The 25,622-nt window shown below is 47.8% G+C and overlaps 2 protein-coding genes and 1 pseudogene across 5 annotated transcripts; 1 reads left to right on the top strand and 2 right to left on the bottom strand.

Annotated features, from left to right (window-relative positions):
* Positions 1 to 968: 968 nt before the first annotated feature.
* On the bottom strand, positions 969 to 4,601 carry ALDOC (aldolase, fructose-bisphosphate C). Its single transcript, XM_082603710.1, has 9 exons — positions 4,499 to 4,601; positions 3,285 to 3,406; positions 2,988 to 3,199; positions 2,820 to 2,874; positions 2,565 to 2,725; positions 2,360 to 2,443; positions 1,940 to 2,114; positions 1,600 to 1,799; positions 969 to 1,470 (listed from the first exon to the last, which is right to left on the bottom strand). The coding sequence occupies exons 2-9, from the start codon at positions 3,394 to 3,396 to the stop codon at positions 1,375 to 1,377; spliced, it is 1,095 nt and encodes a 364-aa protein (XP_082459836.1). The 5' UTR covers positions 3,397 to 3,406; positions 4,499 to 4,601; the 3' UTR covers positions 969 to 1,374.
* Positions 4,602 to 5,233: 632 nt separating this feature from the next.
* Positions 5,234 to 25,493, bottom strand: SPAG5 (sperm associated antigen 5). 3 transcript variants are annotated; one of them, XM_082603374.1, is made up of 24 exons: positions 25,452 to 25,493; positions 24,955 to 25,086; positions 18,599 to 19,689; positions 18,309 to 18,483; positions 13,552 to 13,626; positions 13,211 to 13,303; positions 12,981 to 13,115; positions 12,649 to 12,768; positions 12,434 to 12,526; positions 12,218 to 12,331; positions 11,782 to 11,875; positions 11,475 to 11,622; positions 11,293 to 11,395; positions 10,971 to 11,104; positions 10,624 to 10,759; positions 7,677 to 7,788; positions 7,423 to 7,509; positions 7,041 to 7,161; positions 6,813 to 6,924; positions 6,350 to 6,430; positions 6,033 to 6,188; positions 5,878 to 5,952; positions 5,670 to 5,750; positions 5,234 to 5,430 (listed from the first exon to the last, which is right to left on the bottom strand). In XM_082603374.1, the coding sequence occupies exons 2-24, from the start codon at positions 25,072 to 25,074 to the stop codon at positions 5,359 to 5,361; spliced, it is 3,528 nt and encodes a 1,175-aa protein (XP_082459500.1). In that variant the 5' UTR covers positions 25,075 to 25,086; positions 25,452 to 25,493; the 3' UTR covers positions 5,234 to 5,358. The 3 variants fall into 3 exon arrangements, with proteins under 3 accessions (XP_082459500.1, XP_082459498.1, XP_082459499.1); XM_082603372.1 differs by having other exon boundaries at positions 25,344 to 25,452; XM_082603373.1 differs by having other exon boundaries at positions 13,211 to 13,300; positions 25,344 to 25,452.
* LOC309793112 (U2 small nuclear ribonucleoprotein A'-like) lies at positions 21,924 to 22,646 on the top strand (annotated as a pseudogene). Its single transcript has one exon. The product of its transcript is annotated as a U2 small nuclear ribonucleoprotein A'-like (transcript).
* Positions 25,494 to 25,622: the final 129 nt, after the last annotated feature.

Below are 25,622 nucleotides of genomic sequence, written 5' to 3'. Positions count from 1 at the left end.
GGCCAAGAAAAATAAAATTGTTTTAATAAATAAATAAAATAGGGATAGCAATAGTATCTACTTTATGTAGAATTGTTGTAGTAAATGAGTTAACAACTGTAAAGTGATTAGAATAGGGCCTGGCAGGAGACTACTATGTAAGTTTGAGCTATTTTTATTAATACAAGATCAGGCCACACTGAGCCTACACTCCCATATTGCAATAATTAGCTGGGCGGAGCATTGGTTGTGCACTTCACACAGAGCATGGCCTCCCCAGTTCACACAGAACACACAGCAGGTTCTCTCATCTTTTCATCTGCTCAGATAGACCCCGGTGCTCCACCTACAGCCCCACGTCCAAGCTAAGTGGTCAAAGTTCATTATGAGACTTCACCAGGTCTGCTCTTGCCCAGACCCTTCAGTTGGCTCCCTCTGTGCCCCTATGTATCCCAAATGGGAGTGAGCAATGGCTCTCGGCAACCTGCTAGATACCCTGCTGTGTCCGGGCATCGCTGAGCCCTGGGGATTTTCCCTGTTGGGCAACCCAGGTGCTCCTTCTGCAGTGGCTCCCCCTGGTGAAATGTATCAAGCCTCAGCAGGGCTCAACACAGCTGAGAGGTGAGAGACTTCTCCCATCGCCTCTTATCCCAGTTTGGGGCCATGTGCAAAAGCTGCGTTCAGAAGTAGCTTGAGTCCTGCCTCACTCCATCCTTCTGCACCTGCTGCCAAGTGCCTCTGAAGTGGCAGTTCCCGAAAGACTCACAGCCCTCCATACTGCCACGCTCCAGCCTCGGACATCAACAGCAAGAGCCTGAGCTGAGAATGGTGACTGGGTGTGCCCCTCCCCCCCAAACTTAAAGCCCAGTAAGACTCAAAACCCACCCTCTCCACCTCCACAGTCAGAGAGGGCTCAGAGACAGGAGTCAGCAGAGATCAGAAACTGGGAGGTGGGAATTGGATGTATAAAAAAGACAGACAAAGTAGCATGTTTTGCTACCATTTATTTGCTATGTGGTATGTACCCAAAGCATGAGTCAGCTCTGGTGCCCTACCCTCTGATCCCAGGAGAGAGGGTGGGCAATGAGATCCCAAGGAGAAGCAATCCCGTCACGGGGTAATTGTGGGGGCTGGCAGAGGCACGGGGGAGACCCAGGCATCCTGCTCTGACTTCTAGCAAGTTCTCCTGCCCTCAAGTCATGAGGGGCTCCCTATCCTCCCATCCAATGGTCCCAGGTGCAGCAATCGGAGAGGGGAGGGGAGGAGAAAAAAGGAAGATGACTCAGTGCTGGGTGGAGGCATCTCCACTCTTCATGGCTACTTGGCCCTGGCCGTAACTACAGGCAAAATTGGGTGCAGGTGGCTGGGCCGAGGGCTGTGGTATGGAGTGGGTACTCAGTAGGCGTGGTTGGCAACGTAGAGGGATTGTGCTGCTGCTCCACCATCTTCTCCGCTGCCTTCATACTTGCCCTGGGCCGCAAGGCCATTCACCTGCAAAAGGAAGGGGGTAAGTAGGCCGACCCAGTCCACAGGTGCTGAACCCTCCCAGACTACAGCCTCTGGGTGCTGACCCTGCCTGGCTACACACCACCTCCCCACCCACCACCTCTAGCTCCCAACCTCGGCCCGCTTGATAAACTCCTCAGTGGCGGCCCCAGCATTATCCCGTTGCCCTCGCCAGGTGTTGAGTGCAGAGGCCTGCAGGGCACGCCCATAGGAGAAGGTGAGGGCCCAGGGCCGGGGAAGGGGGCATTGGTTGATAGCATTGAGGTTGAGAGATGCCTCCTCTTCGCTCTGACCCCCAGACAGAAAGGTCACTCCTAGGGTGGAGAAGAGAAGACAAACTGATTGATCACTCCTTATTTTTCCAGGGTAAGGAACCCCTGGAGGTCACAAGAACGGGGGAAGAACGTGAGAATGGGTCTTAGGGAAAGGAACAGGTTTGGAAGCAGGGTGGTACCTGGGACAGCTGGGGGCACAGTGCGACGCAGGGCAGTGACAGTTGCCATGGCGATCTCCTCTGGGCTATACTTAATGGGGCAGGCGTGGCCAGGGGTCACCATGTTGGGCTTGAGCAGGGTCCCCTCCAGGTACACGTGATGGTCACTCAGGGCCTTGTACACCGCAGCCAGGACCTGGGGATCAGAGGAGGTTTACTAAGGTTCTGGGCCCCTGCCACTCACTACCTTATGTTCCCTGTCTAGGGCTGGGTGGGCATGACTGTGAGGGTGGGTACAGGTCAGACTCACAGGTACATTCTGGGATCAAGTAAAAGAGTGCCTGAGGAAGGCGCCTGCATCTGAGCCAGGGACTGTGGGGAACAGGCTCCCTGTCAGGCTCTTTCTCTGTGGTATATGTCTGTGCCCAGGTGTGGACTCACCTTCTCTGTAACGAACTGGCAACGTTTGAGGTCATGGTCTCCATCAGGCAGGATCTCAGGTTCCACAATAGGCACAATCCCATTCTGCAGGTAAGAGCAGAGTATCTTGGGATGGGCAGTAGGTAAGGTGGAAGAAAGCCATGTAACCCTCTCGCCACCAGGCACAGAGCACCCGTCTGACCCCCTCTCACACACATAGGCACACCTGCTGGCAGATGCTGGCATAGCGGGCCAGCACGTTGGCATTCTCCAGAATGGCAAGTGCTGAGGGTGTGCGTTCACTGATTTTCAGCACGCAGCGCCACTTGGCGAAGTCGGCGCCATCCTTCTTATACTGGGCACAGCGTTCCGAGAGCCCATCCAGCCCTGCGGGCATAGTGCCAGCCTCATTACTCTGCTCCTGTTTGCCAGCAGCAACCACCCAACAACCCTGAGGTCCTGAAGCCCACCCCTCCTATACCTTGAGTGGTGGTTTCTCCATCAGTCCCGGCTAGAGGCACTACACCCTTGTCAACCTGAAGGGGAAACACAGGCACAGAACTGAACCCAGGCAGGATTCCGCTTGCCACCCCTCACACCCACACACCTGTTTCCATGCTCAGCCCCCATCCAGGGCCAGTGGCTGCACCTTGATGCCCACGACAATGCCCTTATCCTGGATGGTACGGACGAAGAGGACACCATTATCATCTTTCTGGTAGAGTGTCTCATGGAAGAATATGACACCTCCAATGCACTTCTTCACACGGTCATCGGCACTGAACAGGACCTGACGGTACAACCGGCGGTTCTCCTCTGTGTTCTCCACCCCGATTTGGCTCAGCCGCTTGGCCATGCTGCCTGGGGGCAAACAAAGTAGGGTGGTAAGGTCATCCCCAGGGCTCCCTGGACACCTCTTCCCCACTGACCCCAGGGCCCCACCTACCTACAGACTCATCTGCGGCCAGAATGCCTTTGCCTGGGGCCACAATCCGGAGGGCAATGTCGCACAACTCCTTTTTCTGCTCAGCAGAAAGGGCTGGGTACGAGTGGGGCATGGTGACAGTTCTGTGGAACGGAGACAAGGTATAAAAGCTGGACCCCACCCACTACCTCCGCTGCTTCCTCTCCTGTCCATACGGAGAGGGATGGCCGTTTCCTTCCACCCCAACAAGGAGGGGCTGGGAACAGGGCAGCAGCCGTCCTTGGCGTGGGTCCTGGGCATTAAAATGGCACCAATCCCTCTGACAGCCAGCAGGCTCAGGGCTCCAATTCCCACATCTCCTTTTGTCCCTGTTGGGCACCCTTCCCAGCCCCAGGGTGGGGGTGGGGAGGTGAGCAGCCCCAAAGCTGCAGGTCTTCTAATGAAACTACTGCCCACATAAAGATGCCAACCCTTTTTTCACCGAATTTGGCCCCTTCTTCAGGTGGGCATAAGCCCTGGCCTTTCCAACTTCCCTCTTCTCATCCTCAGCAGGGCCCTGAGGGAAAATGCACTTACTTCAGAGGCTTCGGAATGAGGCAAAGTTACCCATCACCCCTCTTCCCTCAGCTTCTGGAGGAAAAGAGTGGGGGTAGGGAGGAGGAGTGGCACAAAACACGGCCACAGGCTTCCAGAACCTCTTCTCCATTCCCTGAACCTAACTGCCTAGGCAGTCAGGAGAATGGGAGCACAGGATCAGGGTTGAAAGGAATGAGGAGAGAGCCTGAGAGGAGAGAGAGGGAGAGATGCAGGAGCAGCAGGGAGGAGACTTGTGGGGAGATGATGGTGAGACAGGCTAACTAGTCAGGCGGAAGGACCTAGACCAGGGGGGCCATGAGGGGAGGAGAACTGGAGAGGGAGCTCAGCCTAGGAGAGGCAGGCTGGGATTAAAATGGTCTGGGCGAGAGAGGCTAACCCCAAGGAACAATCCAGTAGGCAGAAGATTTGGGGTTGGCAAAGCTGCATAAGAGCGTAAGAGGAAGGAGTGAGTAAGAGTAAGAGGAAGAAGCTGAGCAGTGGTGTGGGGTTTCCAGTGGACAGAAAGGAGAGAGAATGTAAGGAGAGAGCTGAGAAGGCACATCCAGGGGCCCCCAGGAGCAGGGTAAGGAAGGCAGAAAGAAGAGTCAGGGAGAGGAAGCGGAGATGCTGAGCAGCTCCCGCTTCGCCCCGGACCTCACCTGTGCGCGGCGAGTTAGCTGCGGCAGCCACAGGAGCAGCTCGGGCTCAGGTCCGCAGCAGCTGTGGCTCCAAGCCCGGCTCCCGTAAATGAGGCTGCGGCGACTGCAGAGCTACGTGACTCCCCCGGAGGGCGGGGCCAGCACCTCCCCGCCCTGGCCACGCCCTCTCCCAGGACTGGAGTCAGTAGCGAGGCCACGCCCGCAGAGGCGGGGCGACGAGGTGGAGTGACTACTCTGCTGGGATCTCCGAGGTGGCTGCGCACTGTCCCCCTCCCACCTCGTGGGCCAGCCACCAAGGCCCCATGGGCAGAAAACGGCCTCGCCTCATTTCTGCCACAATCGCCTTTACCATGTGCAGAGCCCTGTGATGGCTGCTGGGGACGAAGCCTGGTCTGGTGAAGGAGGGTCACCTAAACAATCACAACAGTTGGGTTAGGTGGGACACAGGCACCAACAGTGTGGGAGTCCAGGGCAGAGAGTAAGGAACTGAGTTTCTCTGTCCTCACCCCCTTATTCAGCAGGGCTACAGGCAGTGAGCCAGGGAACAAGCAGTCCAGCGACCAGAGTATCTGGGGAAGAAAAGGCGTCAGGGTGCGGGGGGAGACTGGCTTTGACTCTGGATGCAGTGGGAGGGGTGTGTGGAGGATGCCCAGGCGAGAGGGCCAAGCTGCTTCTCCCCTGACCTCACCCACCCACCTCCTACCCAAGAAATAAGATTCAGTGAGCCTGAAGAAATACATTAAATATACTTTATTTAAATAGCATTAAACAGAGCTGGCTCTAAGCCAATTGGTCCTGCTGTTGGGGTAAGGGAGTACTGCAGGTAAAAAGGGGTGAAACAGAGTCCAGCTTTCAGTTTCTTAGCTCAGAAATTCCAGCAATCCCTGTAGCTCCTTGCAACCCCTCACGACCTCTGGGATGGACAGCAGAGTCTGGCAAGAGATACAGAAAAGGCAGCTCAGGGTCACAGGCCAAAGGCCCAAGGCTCCCAGCCCCAAGAAGCACCCACTGAGTTAGAGGGGGGGGAAGTGGAAGCCACAGAGAAGGCTGCAATAGTGAGTCAGGCCCAGCTCTCAGCGAAGGCTGGGAACCACAGCTATGCTCATCAGTACCCCCTGGGCCAGGCCTTAAACCAAGTGCCTTAGTTGCATCAACTCCCTCCCTCCTTTACCTCATAAATATGCTGAACAATGTCATCTAGTTTCTTTAACTCCTTGTCAGAGCGCCGCAGATTCTCTTCCAGGATGTTTCTCTAAAACGCAAATAGGATGCATAAGCTCTATGCTTAAAAGAACATAGCTTGTGGGGAAAGATAAATATGGCAGGGCACTTGCTAGTGGTGACAGGAAATAGCCCTAGAATGACATGGAAATTCTTACGTGGCTCTGGAACTTGACCATGAGTTTTGCCTTCTCATTTTTCATCTCCAGGAACATCACCCTCAGCTTGTCCACCTACAGATATGTTCAGATCAGTAGGGGTACAGCCTAGGGTTCCCACTAGTTGCCCAGCTCTTCTGTTAACTCTGAGTCACCTCCTGGGAGAGCCACACTTTCTCCTGGATCCAGTTAGTGGCCATGGGCTGACTGTCGGGGTTCAGCTGGCCTGCCAGGGTCTCTTGGAGCACCTTAGTCTCTGTCTCCGCACGCCGAAGTGAACGGGTGAGCTGGGTCACCTCCTCTCTAAGCCTCTGGGGATGAGAATGGAGAGGTATCTAGTAGCCCTCAAAGGTCCTCTCTATCCTTATCCCATGTGGTGAGCAAGGGTAGACCGGAGGACCCAATTCCCACATTTGGGACCCTGGCTACCAGTGACATAGAAGGCAGAGGCTGGGCATGGTGACGAACGTACCATGAGCTCAGCACTCTTGTCTATCTGCTCTAGGATCTTCTCGTTCTGCTGCTGTATCACTTCCTGGAGTTCCTTTTCATTCTGTGAGGAAAAGGGAGGTCAGAAGGCAGTGGGAGAGCTGGCTTCTTTGCAGCCCTTGCCAGGAGATAGGATTTTGTGCCTGACCATGCTCAGCCCAGGTGATACCAATTGATAACCGTCCAATTCTTCCTCTAGGGCTATGTCAGGCCAGGCACATTTCCGTGTTGGAAGAGTTCTCCTGGAGTTCTAGGTCAGCCTGGAAGATGGGTCAGTCTATAGCTGGTTCCCAAACATGTGAATTGTCTGACCCCGGGAAGGGCAAAACTAGGGCAATGGTTGGAAAATCTCCACCACCCAGATTCCTGGAGAGACAACAGCTCCCAGTGGGGCCCTCACAGTTGCCCCAGTTCCTCATCGCTTCACTTCCAGGCCCCTCCTCCACCTTGTAGCGCAAGCACAAGGCCTGGTTCAGCTTCTCTATGTCCGCTTCCTTTGCCTTCTGGGCTTCCTGGTGCTGTTCTTCCTGGGCCTGCAGCTGAGCCTGCAGATCACATCTAGGGGAGGGAAGAATTCAGCATTATTCCTGTCCCCCCAGGGGCTGCCTGGGCCCTTGACATAAGGGGCTGCTCACCTGACCTGCCCCCTCTCACCAAGACTGCACTCCACTCACATCTTTCGCTGCAGAGTCCTGACAGCCTCTTCTTTAGACTCCTGCAGCAGGGAACACAGGCTCTGAAGCTCCAGAGTCATAGTACTCATTTCTGCCAGGCTATTCTCGATGCCTGGGGTTTCTGAAAGAGAAAGTACTAGATAGAGGTAGAGCCCTTTAGCTCTGGAAGGAAGGAGTGTGTTGCTATCACTTCCACAACTCTTACCCATGTTCCCCACCCACAGGATCTGAATGTCTGGAACATTACCGATCCCAAAAGGCAGAAATGAAATGAGCCCAAGTAAAATTGAGGTTTTTAGAGCAAAGCACTTCTCACTGCTTTAGTCTTTATCATCACTACCAGATCTAGAAATGAGGCAGGATCCCTGGAGCCCATCCTAACCTGTAGGCTGATGGGAAACCGTTGATGCTACTCTGGTGAAAGCACTCTTGTCACTTCCAAGCAAGGGCACAGGAGCCGATTCTGGCTCTAAAACAAAATGCAACCATGGTAGAGGGCCCCTCTGGTGACCCAGTCAAGGGTCGGCCATCACGGGAGCCAGGGAGAGACAGGGTCTGTTGGTGGCATCTTCAATAGCTGAAGATATCAGCAGCAGAGTCATAACTTTCCCACCCCTAAATTCCAGGGCCTTTAACCTTCATCCGCCACTGCTGTCAGGGTGCTTCCCAAGAAGGTGCTGTCATTGGGCAGAGGGCGTTCCTGGGAAGGAGCACAGGCTGTGCTTATCGGGAGGGTCTCTGGTTCAGCCTAAGGGCAAAGGAAGAAAAAAACGTCAGCTGCTTTTCAGGGATAGTGGGTTCCCTGAACTTGCAGGTATTCACCGGCCATCTCCTCGGGATGCGGTTCTCTGTGTCACCTCTCTTCTCTATCTTCAACTTCTCCATTAGCTCCTTTCCCTGAACTTAATTCTCTCTCAGTAGGACAACAATAAAAAATAAAAAAAAAACCTTCTTCTTACCTTAAGTATGCTTTTAGCTACTGCCTTTTCTTTTTCCCTTCCATTAAAAAAAAAAAGAAAGAAAGAAAAGCCTACATTTCTTGCCTAAAATTCTCACCATGTATGGACTCCCTAGCCCACTACACTCAGGCTTCTGCCCCACCATTCCACAAAAGTTCTCATTATTTGGTACACCAGTGGCACCGGACACCTTTCAGGTCTTATTTTACCTGACCTATGTGATAACCGATGACCATGTTCTTTTAGAAACTTCGTTTTCTTCACTTGTGTGACGTGACTCTCTCTCCTTCACAGGTAGGACTCATACCTCTCTGGCTGTTTCTTCTCTCCATCCACAGGTCTTTCTTTAACTGTGGCTCCTTCTGGTTCATCCTTGACCCTCCTTACATTCCCCAGGTGGCCGCACCTCAGGAGCTCCACAAAAACATCCACTTCTACATGGAGGACCCTTCAATCTGTCTCTCTCAACTGGACCTTCTCCCAATCTCCAGGCCCAAAGGCTCAACTATCTGTGAAGAATCTACCAGACTGTTCCACAGTTCATCTGAAATTTAGTATGTATAAAGCTGAGCTAACCATTTTTCCTGTCCCACCCCACCAAAAGTCTATTCCTCCACCTGTATTTAAGATCCTAGAGCAGGGGAGCAGCAAATTGCAGCCTGTGATTCAAATCTGGCCTGCCACCTGTTTTTGTAAATAAAGTTTTATTGGAACACTGCCACATCCATTTATTTATATACTCTTTATGCCTGCTCTTGAGCTACAAAGGCAGAGTTGAGTAGTTGAGACAAAGACCATGTGGCTTGCAAAGCCGAAAATATTTATCATGTTGCACATTATAGGAAAAGTCTGCCAATCCCAGTTCTAGAGTGTCGCCATCTTTCCAGCAATCTAGAGATCATCATTCACTCTTCCACCGTACTCCTACATCAAACTGGTCACCACGTTCTGTTACTTTTTTTTTTTTAGATTTTTTTGATGTGGACCATTTTTAAAGTCTTTTTTATTGAATCTGTTACAATATTGTTTCTGTTTTATGTTTTGGTTTTTTGGCCGCGAGGCATGTGGGATCTTAGCTCCCCAACCAGGGATCAAACCCGCACCGCCTGCATTAGAAGAAGTCTTAACCACTGGACCGCCAGGGAAGTCCCCATTCTCTTACTTTTACTTCCTAAATATGTACTGGATTCATCCAATTCATCCCCTCCTCCATATCCCTTTAGTTCAAGCCTTCGAAAATCTGGCCTCCTGCCTAGCTCTCCAGCCTTTTCTCCTTATCATCCTTGCCCCACGTAGCTCCTATAATCCAGTCATAAAGAGCTACCTCCCAGTTCCCAAACTCACCACATTCCACAGGAGCAGGGCCTTGGCCTTGTTCACCTGTAGTCCCAGCACCTAACCCAGGTCTTGTCACAAGGTAGACACTACAAAAAGTACCCATAGTGCCTCTATGACTTTCATACTATTCCCTCTGCCTGGTGGGCCTTCCTATATACCCAACCCTGCCCTACAAACTTCTAACCTCAAGACTCTGACCAAGAGTCACCTGCTCTGAGAAGACATCTTAACTCTCAAAGGTAAAACTGATGCTCCTTTCTCTGTGGTCATCCAGGTAACCCTCAGTGGCCATCCAGGCAACCCTCTATCACAATCACAAGCCAAGATGACAAGTTTACATCTGTCTGTCTTCCCTGCAAGACTGGATTCCTGTGCTTAGTGCACACTGGGGAATGGGGTCAGATCCTAAGCAATTCGATTTCAGGATTCTGGCTGTGTCTTTAACTGTTGAGTAAGCTAACTAACGCTGCATTCTGAAAAATATCCATTTATTGTTCAGCGTGCACTGTGGGGAAGCCAAAGAAGCAAGGCTAAACTTCTGCTTTCTTTAAATTCAGTCTAGTTGAAGAGACCAAACATCCAAGGAAAATTAATACAAGTGCAAAAGGAGAGTAAGTTCATGAGGAATATAGCAGGAGATCACTGAGTCCACTGATGTTTGGGAACATTTCAAAGAAGAAGGTGAGCCAGGGAGGATTTTAATAGGAAGGAAAAGGTATTTCCAGTTTGAAGATAGAAGAGAACGGACGTGGTAACAGCATGCATCTGGGTGCGAATGGGGATGAGACGTGTGTGTAGTACGTAGGCAGCCTATGGGAGTAAAGGGTTCATAACAGGGAGGTAGGAGACAGAAGAAGAAAAGTTTGAGTGACAGGTTGAAGACATCCTGTAGGCAACTGAAAATCACTGAAGGTCACAGAGGTGGAACAAGAGTAGAATTTTTGGAAGACCATTCTATACAATAAGGATACAAGTGGAAAAACTTTCAGCAAACTAGGATTAGAGGGGAACTTCCTCAACTGGATAAAGAATATCTACAAAAAGCCTACAGTCAACATCATACTTAAAGGTGAGAAACTCAAAGCTTTCCCTTTAAGATCAGGTACGAGGCAAGGATGTCCCCTCTCACCATTCCTTTTCAACACTATAGGGGAAGTTCTAGCTAACACAGTAAGACAAGAAAAGGAAATAAAAGGTATACAGTTCAGGAAGGAAGAAATAAAACCGTCTTTATTTGAAGATATTGATACAATTGTAAGGGAAGAGAAGGAAACCCCAGACCCTACCTTCTTTAGTTTTGTCTGTAGGAAGAGGGTCAGGCTACGGAGTTGCTCAGTCAGCACCCTTAGCTCTTGGGAATACTGGCGTGTCTTCTCCAGGTCTTGCTGCTGTTTCTCTGCCATGGTGCTGGCCAGTTTAGCCCTGAAATAGGAAGGAACAGAGAAGACAGCCAAACACCAGATGACCTTCTCTGAACACTTCTACAAATCCCCACACAGAACTGCATTCAAAGAGGGGAAACAAGAGGCTCTCAGACCCTGTCACAATTCCCTCCTTGGAGACTTTAGCTTCCAGAAGTGGTCCTGGGAGAGATAAACACTAACAGGGAAGCACAGAAAGGTGGAGGTCTTACTTCAGGTTCTCCACGGTGTCCTTCAGGTCCTCACACTGCAGGCTGCGCTCCCGGAGTACTTCCAGTGTGGTTTTCAACTGACACTCAACCTGGCCCAGCTCCAGGTGAGCAACCTGATTCTCTTGTTCTGCAAACTGGGGAGACAGGAGCAGGAAGGAAGGCAAGGAGCGAGGAAGGGAGGGGGGAAGATGCATCTAAGTGGGAAATTTTAGAGTCCTGGGAACGGAGGTTTTTTCCAGTCCAGAGTCTCAAACCTCACCTCAATACCACCAGGGAAGAGTCACACTCCTGCAGCTCCCCTGCCCCAAGCCATCTTCCTTACCTCCAGGGTCTCCTTTAGGTCCTGCGCCTCCTTGGCCAGGACCGCCTGTTGTTGCTGCAGCTCTGCCTGCATATGTTTTAATGCCATCTCTTCCTTTTGCCATCTGCCAGAGACCTTACATTAGATCCCATTGGTCCCATATCCCGGATGCCTACTGCCACAATAACCTGAGAGGAACTCACCGAGCAGCCTTCTCCTCACTGCTCTGCGTAAGCTGGCAGAGCACCTGATCCTTCATGGCCAGGTCCTGGGTGCAACTGGCATGCTGACTCTGTAGTTCTTTTAGCTGACTCTCCATGCTGGCCAGAATCTGCAGCTGAGCCCGGAGATCTAGACCAAAATTATCCTAATGACACCATGTGGTCACCAGGCCCAAACGTCCCCACACTTCTGCTCTAAGACAAGTGCCCTAGAGCACTTTCTTGCACTACTGCTACACCCCAAGCCTCAGCAGGGTACAACTGCTTGCACGCATGCACACACGCACACCTGTTGCCAGGCGACTGTTTTCCAACTCCAGTTGTTCTAGTTGGCTTTTGCAGTCCTCTAAATGGGAAGAGACTTGTTCCAGCTCCCTGGAAACCTAGGAGAAAAAGACAGTTTTCCTCCCACAGCTCCTCCTGAATCAAAAGTCCCAAGACTTAGTCCAGTTTCTTTTTCTGGACAGGACAACAAACCACCTTGTTCCTGGGCAAAAACACTGCAGCAAATAAGTCTGATCCTCAGGAAAAAGTAGAAGCAGGAGGAAAGTTGCTGAAGAAGGTGCTGAAGGCCATCTTACAGCAAAGGGACTGGCTGGTCTCCAAACCCACAGATGGAAGGAAGACAGCTCCCAGGGAAGAGGCTAATGACACCACTCATCAGAAAGGCCTTCTGTAGAGAAGGAGGAAACCAGGCCTAAGCAGTCCCCACTCCTGGATTGTACCTGCTGCTTTTCCTCAATTGCAGCATCACGTTCCTGCAGGGTCTGCCGGCTCTTGGCTGTAAATTTCTCTGTGAGTTGTCGAAACCGGCTCAGCAGAGCTGTCCATGTTACATACTACCAGGGGAAGCAAGCAGGTCAGAAGAGCACCCTTGAGACAAGACTCCTAACAGGGCTGCCTGTGAGCAAAGGAGCAGTATAATGGCCCCAAATACTCACATCCAGTTGCATGGATATCCAGTCCTGCTGCAAGGCTGAAGTAAGACTTGCTGTCTGCTGAGCCAACCCTGCTTGCTCAGTATGAAGCCCTACCTACATGAGAAGGATTGTCAATGGAGGGGGCCCTTTCCCTCTGGATACAGGGAAGTAGGGGTACATGACCATCCTCCCAGTGTGTCAGTATGGATCCCAGGAAAGAATATGCCTTCAATTACCAGTTGGGTCTGGGTTTCCTTCAAAAGGCCTCTGAATTCCCCCATGGATGTCAGGTCCTGTTCCAGCTGGCTGATGCGCTGGCTGGCGTGTGCACAGAAAACCTCTAGCACTGTCTCTGCCTGTTTAGAGAAGAGGTTGAGAGGACACTGTGGGCAGAGGAAGGATACAGCACAAAAAGCCATAACTATCCGTCACACCAGTAGTTTAGTTCATTATTCCCCAGGGCAAGCAGTTCTCAGGCCACCCACCTGTGTCTCAAGTCAATTTATGTTCCTGCAGGAACCTTAGGAAGAGACCTCCTACATCCAGGAACAAAAGCCTGACACCTTACCGCATCTTTGCCTCTGAGGGCCATTTCCTCTCTGTGCTTTGCCTCCTCTGTTTCTGCTTTGAGGCTCTGGAGCCTTGCCCTCAATTTCTTCAACACATCAAAACAGCAGGACACCAAGGTTTCTGTACGCCAAGACTATAAGATAAGAATCATATACTGTGTCTGGTTTCTTTATTTGGCTGAATTTCAGTCCCACCAAAGGCCTCTGCCTCCACCTGCATGCTGCTTACCTCCTGAGTCAGAGCATTTTTATCTTCATCTAAGTGCAGCAGAGATAGTTGAAGCAAGGATATCAGCTCTTTAGAGACCAGCACCCATGACTGCTGTAGAGGGAGAGATGGTTAGGCTAGATCAAATAAAGTCATTAAGCAGGAAGTAAGCTGGGACACTGAGGAGGAAGCCACCAACCCCAATTTCAAGCTCCCAATAAGGAAGAGACGTTCTTAACAAAAGGAAATCTCCCTTCACTACCATGGCTGAGTACCATCCATCATCTGCTAACTGCTCAGGAGTCGCCATTCTTGATCTTCACAGGAGCCCCAGCAATGGTATAAGGTCAATCAACACTTACCATGACATTCCTGGCCTGCTGCAGAGCCCGTCCAATCTCCTGGCTCTCCTGAAGATGCTGAGGTTTCTTATTCATCTAGTTGGAGAAACAGAGTTGCCCCTTTTGCATAGGCAACATGCACCACCAGCAACTCTTTCCCCCTCCCACCGAGATACAGAGCGTTTCCCATTAAAATCAGGAGCAAGGCTCACAACCTGATGAAGCCAAGTCAGGAGAAATCCAGAGGTAGGTAAAAAAATTACTTTTTAAAATAAATTTTTTTTCTGATTATGTGGTTACTGTAAAATTTTAGAAATAGGAAAGTGAATAAAATGGAAAAAGAATCATTATCAATTTCACCCCTAGAGCAGTGAATCTCAACCAACAGTACAGCACCCACCCCAAGAGATTTCAATATACCTCCACACCAGATGTCCTTGCTATAGGGATTTGCTGTTACTGATGAGTATGTTACCTCCCTCAGGGGGAGAAAAAAGTTGTAGACTACTGATTTAGAAAGAAATAACTATATTTAATCCATTCTAAGATGATTGCCTTTTTACAATTTTTTTTAATTTTGGCGCACTGCGCAGCATGTGGGATCTTTGTTCCCCAACCAGGGATCAAACCCCGTGCCCCCTGAATTGGAAGCACAGAGTTTTCACCACTGAACCACCAGGGAAGTCCCTGTCTTTTTACATTTTAACACCACTGACTTTGGTATGCATTCAATATTGATAGTATCTTAGATTTGATGAAAGACAGTAATGCTTAAGAAAAACCACAATTGTGATTATAATATATAAATAAATTTGGGGTCCTGCTTTTCTTACTTAATTTTATTATACTAATGTTATTTAGCCCTGAGTTTATATTTAGTCTCCTCATTGAGAGCCTGAGACTAGGATATGTGCTTTAGGGAGACCTATCAAAGTGGAGTATCACTCATTTTTAACTTCTGCTGATATTTTACCTCACCTCAAAGCCTCTTAGAGGTTATATGAACTCTGAACTCCTTTCTTTTTTTTCTTCTTTTTTTCTTCTTTTTATTTATTTATTTATTTTTGTTGATCTCTAGGTATCTTTTTTTGGCTGGGCCATGGGGCTTGTGGGATCTTATTTATTTATTTATTTTTGGCTGTGTTTGGTCTTCGTTGCTGTGCATGAGCTTTCTTTAGTTGCAGCAAGTGGGAGCTACTCTTCATCGTGGTGCGCAGCCTTCTCATTGCAGTGGCTTCTCTTGTTGTGGAGCACTGGCTCTAGGTGCGTGGGCTTCAGTAGTTGTGGCTCGCAGGCTCTAGAGCACAGGCTCAGTACTTGTGGCGCACAGGCTTGGCTGCTCTGCGGCATGTGGGATCTTCCCAGACCAGGGATCGAACCCATGTTCCTTGCATTGGCAGGTGGATTCTTAACCACTGTACCACCAGGGAAGTCCCTGAATTCCCTTCTTTAAAAACCATGAACATTAAACTTATTTTTCCATGCTATTAAAAACTCTTGGCAGTCCAGTGGTTAGGACTCTACACTTCCGCTGCAGGGGGCATGGGTTTGATCCCTGGTGGGGGAACTAAGATCCTGCATGCCACACTGCATGGCTGGAAAAAAAAAAAACCTTCATAAATATATTTTTAAATAACTGTAGGATATCCCATCTTATGGATGTACCATTATTTTTCATTTTTTTTAAAGTTATCATCTTTATGCAGAATTTTTTTTTTTCCTCTTAGGATTTATCCCTAGAAGTGGGGTTACTGGATCAAAAAGTTTGAACTGCTTTGAGCAGTTTAAATTGCCTTCAAAAATGGCTGAACCGGGCCTCCCTGGTGGCGCAGTGGTTGAGAGTCCGCCTGCCGATGCAGGGGATACGGGTTCGTGCCCCGGTCTGGTAGGATCCCATATGCCGCGGAGCGGCTGGGCCCGTGAGCCATGGCCGCTAAGCCTGTGTGTCCGGAGCCTGTGCTCCGCAACGGGAGAGGCCACAACAGTGAGAGGCCCGCGTACAGAAAAAAAAAAAAAAAAAAAAAAAAAAAAAAAAATGGCTGAACCCGTTTAAAGGCATAATGTTCAAACAAGAGAAAAAAATTTTAAATGTAATATTAAATATAACCGTTTTAAAACATAAAAAAAAAATTGAACCAATTTATGCCCTACTGACGACAGGACAATGCTTACCACTATTATCTATTTTATTCTTTGCTATTTTGTCAGAAGGAAATAGCATCTCATGTTGCAATTTGCATTTCTCTGAATACCAGTAATGGTAACCTTCTCAAATATTTATTTACTACTCATTTTAATTTGCTTAATCTCTAATGGTCTGTTCACTATCTTGGGGCAGACGAAAATCTTAGTGTGCTATGTGGAGTAGATAAGTATGATTTCAAAGGCAGCAGAGCCATAGAGAAACTTTGAAGTTCTGAGAGAAAAGTGGGGAACCTTCATTACTGCTGCAAGGCAGCCATCGTCTAGGAAAAAGCCTAGTGCTGGAGCAGCAGTGCTGAGTCACGATGCTGCAGCAGTCTGGATATAAGGAGGCAGATCTCTTGGAGTTCATCGCTCCCCTCCCCAGCAAAGCAGACATTGTTCCCGACTGCATCATGCAGTAAGGCACAGTTACCCCTGGAGCCCTGGAACAGGGCACACATACTGCTCAGGGCTGGCCAGTCAGGCAGGTGATGAGATTAGCGTGAATGAGGCAGCCAAGCGGCAAGGACATGGCACTGTGATGGGGAATGGCTGAAGGCACTGTCACTTCCTCTCTTTGGTTCTGCTCCAGTGGTCTCTAAAAGGATTTGGCAAGCTTCAAGGAAAGAGGGTACAAGGCCAACTCAGGGATGGGGAACAAGGTCAAGGACAAGAGGAAAGGATACAAAAATAAGAAAATACAGGAATGATGAGCCTATGGCTTCCAGGATTTTGACAAAAAGTAAAGTCATTATTTTGAGGATATTTTCAACCCAAAGGAGGTCTTTGGAGCTTTAGAGACCATCGGTTTTTTTTTTTTTTTGGCCGCGCTGCGCAGCTTGCGGGATCTTAGTTCCCCGACCAGGGATTGAACCCCGGCCCTCGGCAGTGAGAGCGAGGAGTCCTAACCACTGGACGGCCAGGGAATTCCCGAGACCATCTCTTCTTAGCAGCAGCCACCTATTACCTCAACAGCCACAACACTGAGGACCTCAATTCCTTCCCTGACACATTCCCTTACTTGCTTGGCCTGTGCTGTCACAGCAAGACTCCTCTAGTACGATGGTCTTTCAACTGTTTTCCTCTCATATCTCCTACAGTAATTTTGAAAGCTGGAGTACCCTTACGTTTAAATTGTTACAAAGGCTGTAATTTCCACCGCATTATAAACACTGACAGTTTGAAATAAAACTGTTACATCACTCTTAAGTATACCCAATGGTATAAATGTTACATACACCATAATGATTTTTTTAACGTTTTTATTGGAGTATAATTGCTTTACAATGGTGTGTTTGTTTCTGCTTTATAAACCATAATGATTTAATACCTATTTGATACCTTTAGAAAATACACAAAGGGGACTTCCCTGGTGGTGCAGTGGTTAAGAATCCACCTGCCAATGCAGGGGACATGGGTTCGAGCCCTGGTCCGGGAAGATCCTACATGTTGGGGAGCAACTAAGCCCATGCGCCACAGCTACTGAGCGTGTGCTCTAGAGCCCGCGAGCCACAACTACTGAGGCCCACACACCTAGAGCCTGTGCTCCACAACAAGAGAAGCCACCGCATTGAGGAGCCTGTGCACCGCGATGAAGAGTAGCTCCCATTTGCTAGTCCCACATAAGATTTTTAGTGAGAAAACTCTCTTTTGGACGGAGAAATATTTTCATCAGTTGTATATTAATCACTGTAATAATATAATTTTTAATTAAAATCATAAACATATCCAGTAAAATTTTACTGGAGATCCATCTACTAATGAAATAGATGGAGCATCCCTCCCCTTATTAGTTCATGTGTCTGTGATTACTATAATTCCTACAATAAGACATAGTTCAGCAAGAATTCTATACCTATTTTCCATTCTTACAGATACAAGATTTATGTGAGGGAATTCCATGGCGGTCGTTTGGTTAGGACTCCGCGCTCTCACTGCCAAAGGCCTGGGTTCAATCCCTGGCCGGGGAAATGAAATCCCACAAGCCATGTGGTGCAGCCAAAAAAAAAAGATTTCTGTGAGAAAGTTTCTTCACATAAATAATGGGAATAAGTAGGAATGAAAGAAGGGAAGAAGGGCATGTCATGCAATTCTAGGAGCTCCTTTGGAGATACATGCCGAAAATCTCCCAGTGAACGTCCATCCACTGACATAACTGAAGCCTTCCTTCAATTTTGTTGAAAGCACACAAAAATGACATGTTACATAATCATTGCAGTCATTTGCCCTCGCAGCACATACACAAATATTTTCTATTGTCCTTTGAATGCTGCCTCTTGACAATGTAAGATTCAGGACAGGTAGTAAATATGCTCTTCTTTATAGTAAAGTTAGTAAATTGGGCAAGGGTAATTGAGAATGGGGAAGCAGGAAAGAAAACAAATTAGTAAAGAGTGCATTTGGAAGATGAAGATCTAGAAACCGATTCCTTTAAAACTTTCCTTGCTTGCATTCCCTTGGAAGGTCTTGATGTACCCCAGGGGTATAATGAGTACCAAGAGCTCTAAGGGATTTTCCAGATCCTCAGCTTTTATACATATTCTAAGGAAGAGGGCCCACTGGGATCCTCCACACTTTGGGAAGAACCTTCTTACCCCACTGGAAAAGGTGTCAGTCTGTGTGCTGCTGTCCTGAACTTCTGGGTGAGGGCCAGTCAGCTGGCTCTTCCAGTCCTGCAGCTGGCGGGAGAGAACCTCCAGAATGACAAGAGCGTTCAGTAGGTTATCTTCCAGGTCATGTCGAGATAAGGCAGTCAGATCTGGAGGACGGCTGCAGTAGGAAGAGGAGAACGTGAGGAGAAGAGAGGGAAAGGGATGGCAGATCCAGGTGAGTGGCAGATCCAGGTGAATGAAGTCCAGGAGCACAAAGATACAGGGATACTTACCCCCATCGAAGATGCTCTGTCTCAGAAGTACTGTCCTTGGTGCCCACCAGGCCTGTTTGGGATGTGTTTGTACTCCTTTCCTGCTGTGCTGGGGGAGTAAACCAAGTACCCACCGAGCAAGTAGAGAAAGGGGTAGTTCCAATCGCAGCATCCCGAAACACAGAGGGAAGAGATAAGCTCTGGCGGAGATTTTCCAGCATGACGGAGGTATTTACACCTTTTTCCAGCCAGGCCAGGGGAGACCTCCAAGGCCCCATATCAGAGACAGGAGTGCTGCCAGCATCTTCTACGGCTGGCCCTGGAGCTGCCTGGGATTCCATTTCTCCTGGATTTGGGGTCAGGCCTGTGGATGGAATATCGTCCATATGTGAGACAAGTGCTTGCTCTCGCAATTCAGCCTCCTCAGGGAATGTGGGAAAGCTCATTTCTCTCTCCTCTGTAGTTCTGTGCTCTAAAATTTCCTCCCCTGCGTCCACAAGACTGACAGGGAAACCTGCTGCTAAGACAGTTGAAGGGGAAAGCCAGAGCAGGGAGGAAGGCAACAAGGCATTACTTTCAGAAGGGACTAAGTCCTCAGGCACAGCCTCAGTCCTACTGTCTTTCAGGCTTTCCTTGGAGCAGTGTAGCTGTTGCTCAGAACAGGGATTTTGTGGGTACTCCAACAGATGGGATGGAGGATCCTGAAAGGTAGGTTTCTCAGGCATAGCAGGAACAATTTCTGAAAAGTTGTCTTCCATGCAGGGGGCCACCCCCTTTCTCAGCAGATCTCCTGGCCTCAAAGGCTCATCTAGAGAGAAGCTGTTTGTCTCTGCCATGGTATCTAGATGGGCCTCGAGTGTAATGTTTTGCTGCTGCCCCCCTGGAGAAGGTACAAGGACCATGGTTTTAACCACATTGTCGCCCAGTGGGTCTACTGCTTCCTCAGATGTTTGGGGAGTAGAATTGGTTTGGGGAATCAGATTTAGGGGCTGCTCATCTGATTCATGTTGACAAGCTTCTAGACATGTTGAGGGATGGCTGAACTGTTCTGAAGGGGAGTCTGTCTTCTTAGCATTGACAAGATCCAGTGGAGATGAGTCGTTGCTGCCTTCCTGCCAAAGGAAACAAAAGTAGTTGACTAGTACAGTCAGTTCTGGTTCCCAATATACAGTTATGGGTACAGGATACGGTCTGAACTCAGAAAAGGAAAGAGTTCTCATTACCTTTACTTAGGTAAGAACTTGGCTAAGCCTTGCTACTTACTACAGAGACCCAGTTGAAAAGCTGGAAAGCCATTCTGGGTCCTTCCAAGTGAACCAGGTTACAGTATAAACAAGGCTAAGATAATCTATCCATGTCACGGGAAGATGGTAGCTTGAAAGTGACCCCACTCTTCTCCAATCCTAGCTCCAACCCACTTCTAGGGTAGGAGGGATCCCTGGCTCAAGTTCTACAGTTGGTATAAGATTTTAGTTCTTTTGGAACAGATGAGGAATTGGGGACTAGAGTGAGAGAGCACTTGGCCCACAGAGATCCATGTACCATAGGAAGAAAGGGCAACATCAACCTGTGCCAGTGACCTAGTCTCCTTGACTGCAAGAACTGAGGGTATCCTGAACACATGGGTTGAAGCCATTCAATCCTAGGGATTTGAAGAGCTCTAGCCTTTGTAGCAAAGGAGAATGAAGAGCAGAAAGACTCTTCCTGGTGCCCTGAAAAGGGAGTGACAACCTCCCAACTGCTGGTTCATAGGGACAGGGACCACTGCACTTTCTACCACTTGCAGGGCTGCTGGTCCTGAGACTCAATGAACAAAAAAAGGAAAATATGAATGTACTTATGTGGATCCAATAGCCAGAGAAAGGACAAACCCTAAGATAGTTAGGAAAGGTAGGCCCCACCAAAATACAGCTGACGGAAGAAACAGATAACAATTTGCACCAAAAAATATATGCATACATAAGAAGATCTGAGTACAACTCACACACACAAAGACTTTCTGGAAATAATAAATATTACTTTTAAACAAAAAATTTTAGTAATATGCACTGAAAGAGGATGATCAGAGTTAAGACAAGAATTACTGGCCTGGACAATCAAGTGGAAGACATATCTTAAAGACAAAAATACAAAGAAATGTAAATCTGAGGGAAAAGCTAAGAGAACTGGAAGATAAATCCAGCAAACCTAACATGTGAATAAAAGAAGCTCAAGGAGAAAAGAGAACACGTACAGGTGGGGCACTGATTAACAAGTATTAGAAGAAAATTTCTCTAAGGTAAAGAAAGATCTGAGTTTGCATATTAAAATGGCTCTCCAAGTTCCAAGCAGGACTGACAAAAAATGATAAGATTTCTGAACTACCAGAACAACAAAACTATTTTAGAAGCTTTAGATTATAAAGACCAATTATTTACAAAAAAAAAACAGAATTAGACTTACATGAAATTTCTCATTTACAGCAGTGGATGAAACTTTAAAACATAAAGTTGAGCTAGAACTTCTGATATTCTAGCAGTGTCCTTGGGTATAGGTTACAACGATGTGTGCTTTATACAAATTTGTTAGGCTCAATGTTTTATGTACTTTCATGTATTTTATTTCAAATTTTCAAGTTTTCTTTCCAAGTGCTAAACGAGGGACTTCCCTGGTGGCGCAGTGGTTAATAATCTGCCTGCCAATGCAAGGGACATGGGTTCGATCCCTGAGCCAGGAAGATCCCACGTGCCACGGAGTAACTAAGCCCGCGAGCCACAACTACTGAGCATGCGCGCCACAACTACTGAAGCCCGTGTGCCTAGAGCCCACGCTCCGCAACAAGAGAAGCCATCACAATGAGAAGTCCGCGCACCACAACCAAGAGTAGCTCCCGCTCGTCGCAACTAGAGCAAGCCGGCACGCAGCAACGAAGACCCAACGTAGCCAGAGATAAAAAATAAATAAATTTATTTAAAAAACAAAACAAAACAAAAACAAAGTGCTAAAGGAAAAGTAGAAAATAAAGGGGATGGCAAAGAGATATCAGGCAAAAACAAACAAAGAGAGCAGAGGCAGCAGTATTAGTATCAGACAAGGTAGAATGTAAAGTTACGGCACTATTACGACAGAAGACAAAATCAAAGATATATGATATAAAAAAATATAAATCAGTCGGCACTACATAGCCCAGAAGCTAAATATATAAACCAAAGGCTTTTAGAAAGGTAAAAATGACCTTAAAGTTTTTGCTGTGTTTATCAAGTGCCTATTTATTCCTTTTAAAAATCACTTAAGGAGAAGATGTTTGCAAATCATATATCTGATAAGGGGTTAATATCCAGAACAGATAAAGAATTCCTACAGGAGCGGGCGGCGCGGCGGGCGGGAGGTGGCCGGATGGTGAAACTGACGGCGGAGCTGATAGAGCAGGCGGCGCAGTACACCAACGCCGTGCGGGACCGCAAGCTGGACCTGCGGGCCGTATAGGTGAGGGACTTGATCAGGCTCTGCCCTGTCTGACAGAACTCATTCTCACCAACAACAGTCTTGTGGAATTGGGTGATCTGGACCCTTTGGCATCTCTCAAATCATTGACTTATCTAAGTATTCTAAGAAATCCTGTAACAAATAAGAAGCATTACAGACTATATGTGATTTATAAAGTTCCACAAGTCAGAGTACTGGATTTCCAGAAGGTGAAACTAAAAGAGCGTCAGGAAGCAGAGAAAATGTTCAAGGGCAAACGGGGTGCACAACTTGCAAAGGATATTGCCAAGAGAAGCAAAACTTTCAATCCAGGTGCTGGTTTGCCAACTGACAAAAAGAAAGGTGGGCCATCTCCAGGGGATGTGGAAGCAATCAAGAATGCTATAGCAAACACGTCAACTTTGGCTGAAGTGGAGCGGCTGAAGGGCTTGCTTCAGTCCGGTCAGATACCTGGCAGAGAACGCAGATCAGGCCCCACTGATGATGGTGAAGAGGAGATGGAAGAAGACACAGTCACAAATGGGTCCCGAACAGGGTAGCCTCTAAGGATCTCAGGACATACAATAGTCCACTTCAGACAGGTCCTGCTTTTTGAATAGTCCTGTTTGTGTCAGCGAAGTAGAGTTCATAAGCATTGCTGAAATGCTTAAGACTGCTGGTAATTTTGTAATAAAAATTTTGAAATCTAAATGCCAGTTTTCTATCAATAGTACAAATAAAGGACACTCTGTGCTGCAGATTGCACATCGTTGGGGTGTATGTGCAGTGAGGCCTGGACGTGTGGGAGTTGGAAATGCAGGAGGGTGGATCTTGTGGGTAGGCTTTCCAGTTCTCATGAAATGTTTAGGTTTTTAAATTCATAATAAAACTTACGATTATCAAAAAAAAAAAAAAAAAGAACTCCTACAACTCAACAACAAAAATAATTAAATTTAAAAATGGGCAAAGGGACTTCCCTGGTGGCACGGTGGTTAAGAATCTGCCTGCCAGTGCAGGGGACATGGTTCGAGCCCTGGTCCGGGAAGATTCCGCATGCTGCAGAGCAACTAAGCCCGTGCGCCACAACTATTGAGCCTGCGCTCTAGAGCCCTCAAGCCACAACTACTGAAGCCCACCCGCCTAGAGCCTGTGCTCCGCAACAAGAGAAGCCACGACAATGAGAAGCCTGTGCACCGCAACGAAGAGTGGCCCCCGCTCGCCACAACTAGAGAAAGCCCACACACAACAATGAAGACCCAAAGCAGCCAAAATAAATAAATAAATAAATTAATTAATTTAAAAAAAAAAAAAAAAAAAACTCCCAGAAAACAAAAGTCCAGGACCAGATCATTTCACAGGTTGAATTTACCAAAATTCAAAGAAGATTTAATACCCATTTGTCTCAAGCTCTTCCAAAAAATTAAATAAAGAGAAGGAAACGCTTCCTAACTCATTTTACAAGGCCAAAATTATGTTGATACCAAAATTAGACAAGGACAACACAGAACTCAACAGATCTGGCAGACTGAAAGAAGTGCAAGGGCAGAGTAATTAACTATCTGCTGACGGATGTAACAGAATGTGACATCCTTTGAATAGTAAATATGCTTTTTTTCATACGTTCATGGAACACTCAGAAAAATTCATCCTATACTTGGCTACAAAGACAACAGATTACAGTCTGATCATAATGCAAGAAAATAAATTTAAAAGGCGACACAAAATAGTTTTTAAGCACTTGGAAATTAAGAACCCCTCCTAGATAACCCCTGGATTAAAGGTAAAAATCAAAAGAAAATTACAAACTAGCTAAGAAGCATGACAAAGGATGACTATTTATAATATACACTTAGAAAATGAGGAACAAGAGTTAACCACCCAATAGAAAAATGAGCAAATAATATAAATAAGCATTTCACAAAAGAGCAAACCCAAATAACCAACTCACATGTAAGAGATACACTCACTAGTAGTCAGGAAAATGCAAATTAAAGTAACAATAAGATACCACATCAGACTGGCTAAAATTTTAAAGATCTCTAACAACTACTACAAGAGGTGATGTGGGGAAATGGATATCGTCATACAATGCTGGAGAGAATATGAATTGTAATAGCTATTTTAGATAGCAATCTGACAAAGTTTAAAATTAAAAATATCTTTCCTTCAAACCAATAATCCTACTCCTGAAAATGTATCTCATTGAAATAAAGGTATCAGTACAAAGATATTTACATTAGCATTGTTTGCAGAAGCAAAAAAAGTGGAAAGATAAATGACCATTTATGACTAAATTATGATTCATGCATACATACCACAGTATCTTATGAATTAGCTCTACACTAGTTGACATGGAGGAATTTAAACCACATTGTTAAATGAGAAAAGCAACAGGCAGAGAAATGTATACAGTCAATCCTCATTATTTGAACTGAAAAGCATTTTCTACATAGCTATGTCTCTCAAGACCTTTTACAAAAGTACAACTCAGTGAGGGCAGTTCTACAAGGAGCTAGTTTCAACTCCGGTGGTTCAGGGGTGTAACTTGATCCCAGGGGAGTTTTTACTACCTCTGGGAATGGATGGACATTGCCTCATTCTTGCAGCTGACTGACTCCTCCCTAAGTGAGTCCCTATTAAGAGGGAGACCACTAACCAAAGTGATAGTATTTCTGAGACGTTTGGTAAAGACTGAACGGGGGAGGAGGTGATAAAAAAAAACTAACAGCTAAATAGAGGTGCGGGTTCTCAGTGGACTTCCTTTAACGACCCTAGGGTACCTCTCTGTTGGCCTGAATAGCTGTAAATGGATGTCACCGAAGAAGGAAACTTCATTATCGTTATTAATTACGTTCCAACCCTGGCCCTCTGTTCCTCTGAGCTCTCGGCCTCGGCAAAGAGCCCAGTCGAGAGGCTGGCCAGGCGAATCTCACCTGCAGCCCTAGCTTGCACAGTGACGAGGGTGGGGTGGACGAGTAGGCTATCGGGGGCCCTGTTCCCGAGTTGGTGAGGGCACCAGGCTGCAGGATAAGTTCTCGGAGAGGCGTTCTCATAGCTGCTTTTCCCTAAAACAGAAGAGAGAAGGTGAGAAAGCCTGGGCTCTGCCAGCCTGCCCTAAGAAGCTCCCCTCCCTCCCTAAGAAGCTCACGAGCAATAACGAGTAGGCTCCAACCCCAGTCCTCTGAACATCAGGGCCAGCATTAGACTCCACATGCACCCGTCCCCAGGCTCGACCCAGCTTTCCACGACGCCCGGCACTGCCAGCGACCCCGACCCGAAACCCCGGCCCAGCTCTCTCTCTCCATGAGGCCCTCCCGCTCACCGGTTGGGGCGAAGGCGACACGCTAAGATTCAGTTTTTTCACCCGCCACATCTTCAAAACAACACAGGGTGATCACCTCCTAGACGCAAGAGGCGACGCCATACTCACCCGCCGTCTTTATTTGAACCTGCTCCGCGCCTCCCGATTGGCTGAGAAGTCTCAGTGCGTCAGGTGGGCGCGTCCGCTCCGGGCTCGGGCCCGGCGGGCGGGGGCGGGGACTATATTGGACCCGCCCCGCCCGGCCCCCTGTGTGCGCGCGCTCGGCGAGCCGACCCCCAA

Source organism: Mesoplodon mirus (genome assembly GCF_964341445.2).
Source record: "Mesoplodon mirus genome assembly, chromosome: 18".
Lineage (NCBI taxonomy): Eukaryota > Metazoa > Chordata > Mammalia > Artiodactyla > Ziphiidae > Mesoplodon > Mesoplodon mirus.
Note: the sequence above shows the minus strand (reverse complement) of the source record. Positions and strands in the feature narration are given on the sequence as shown.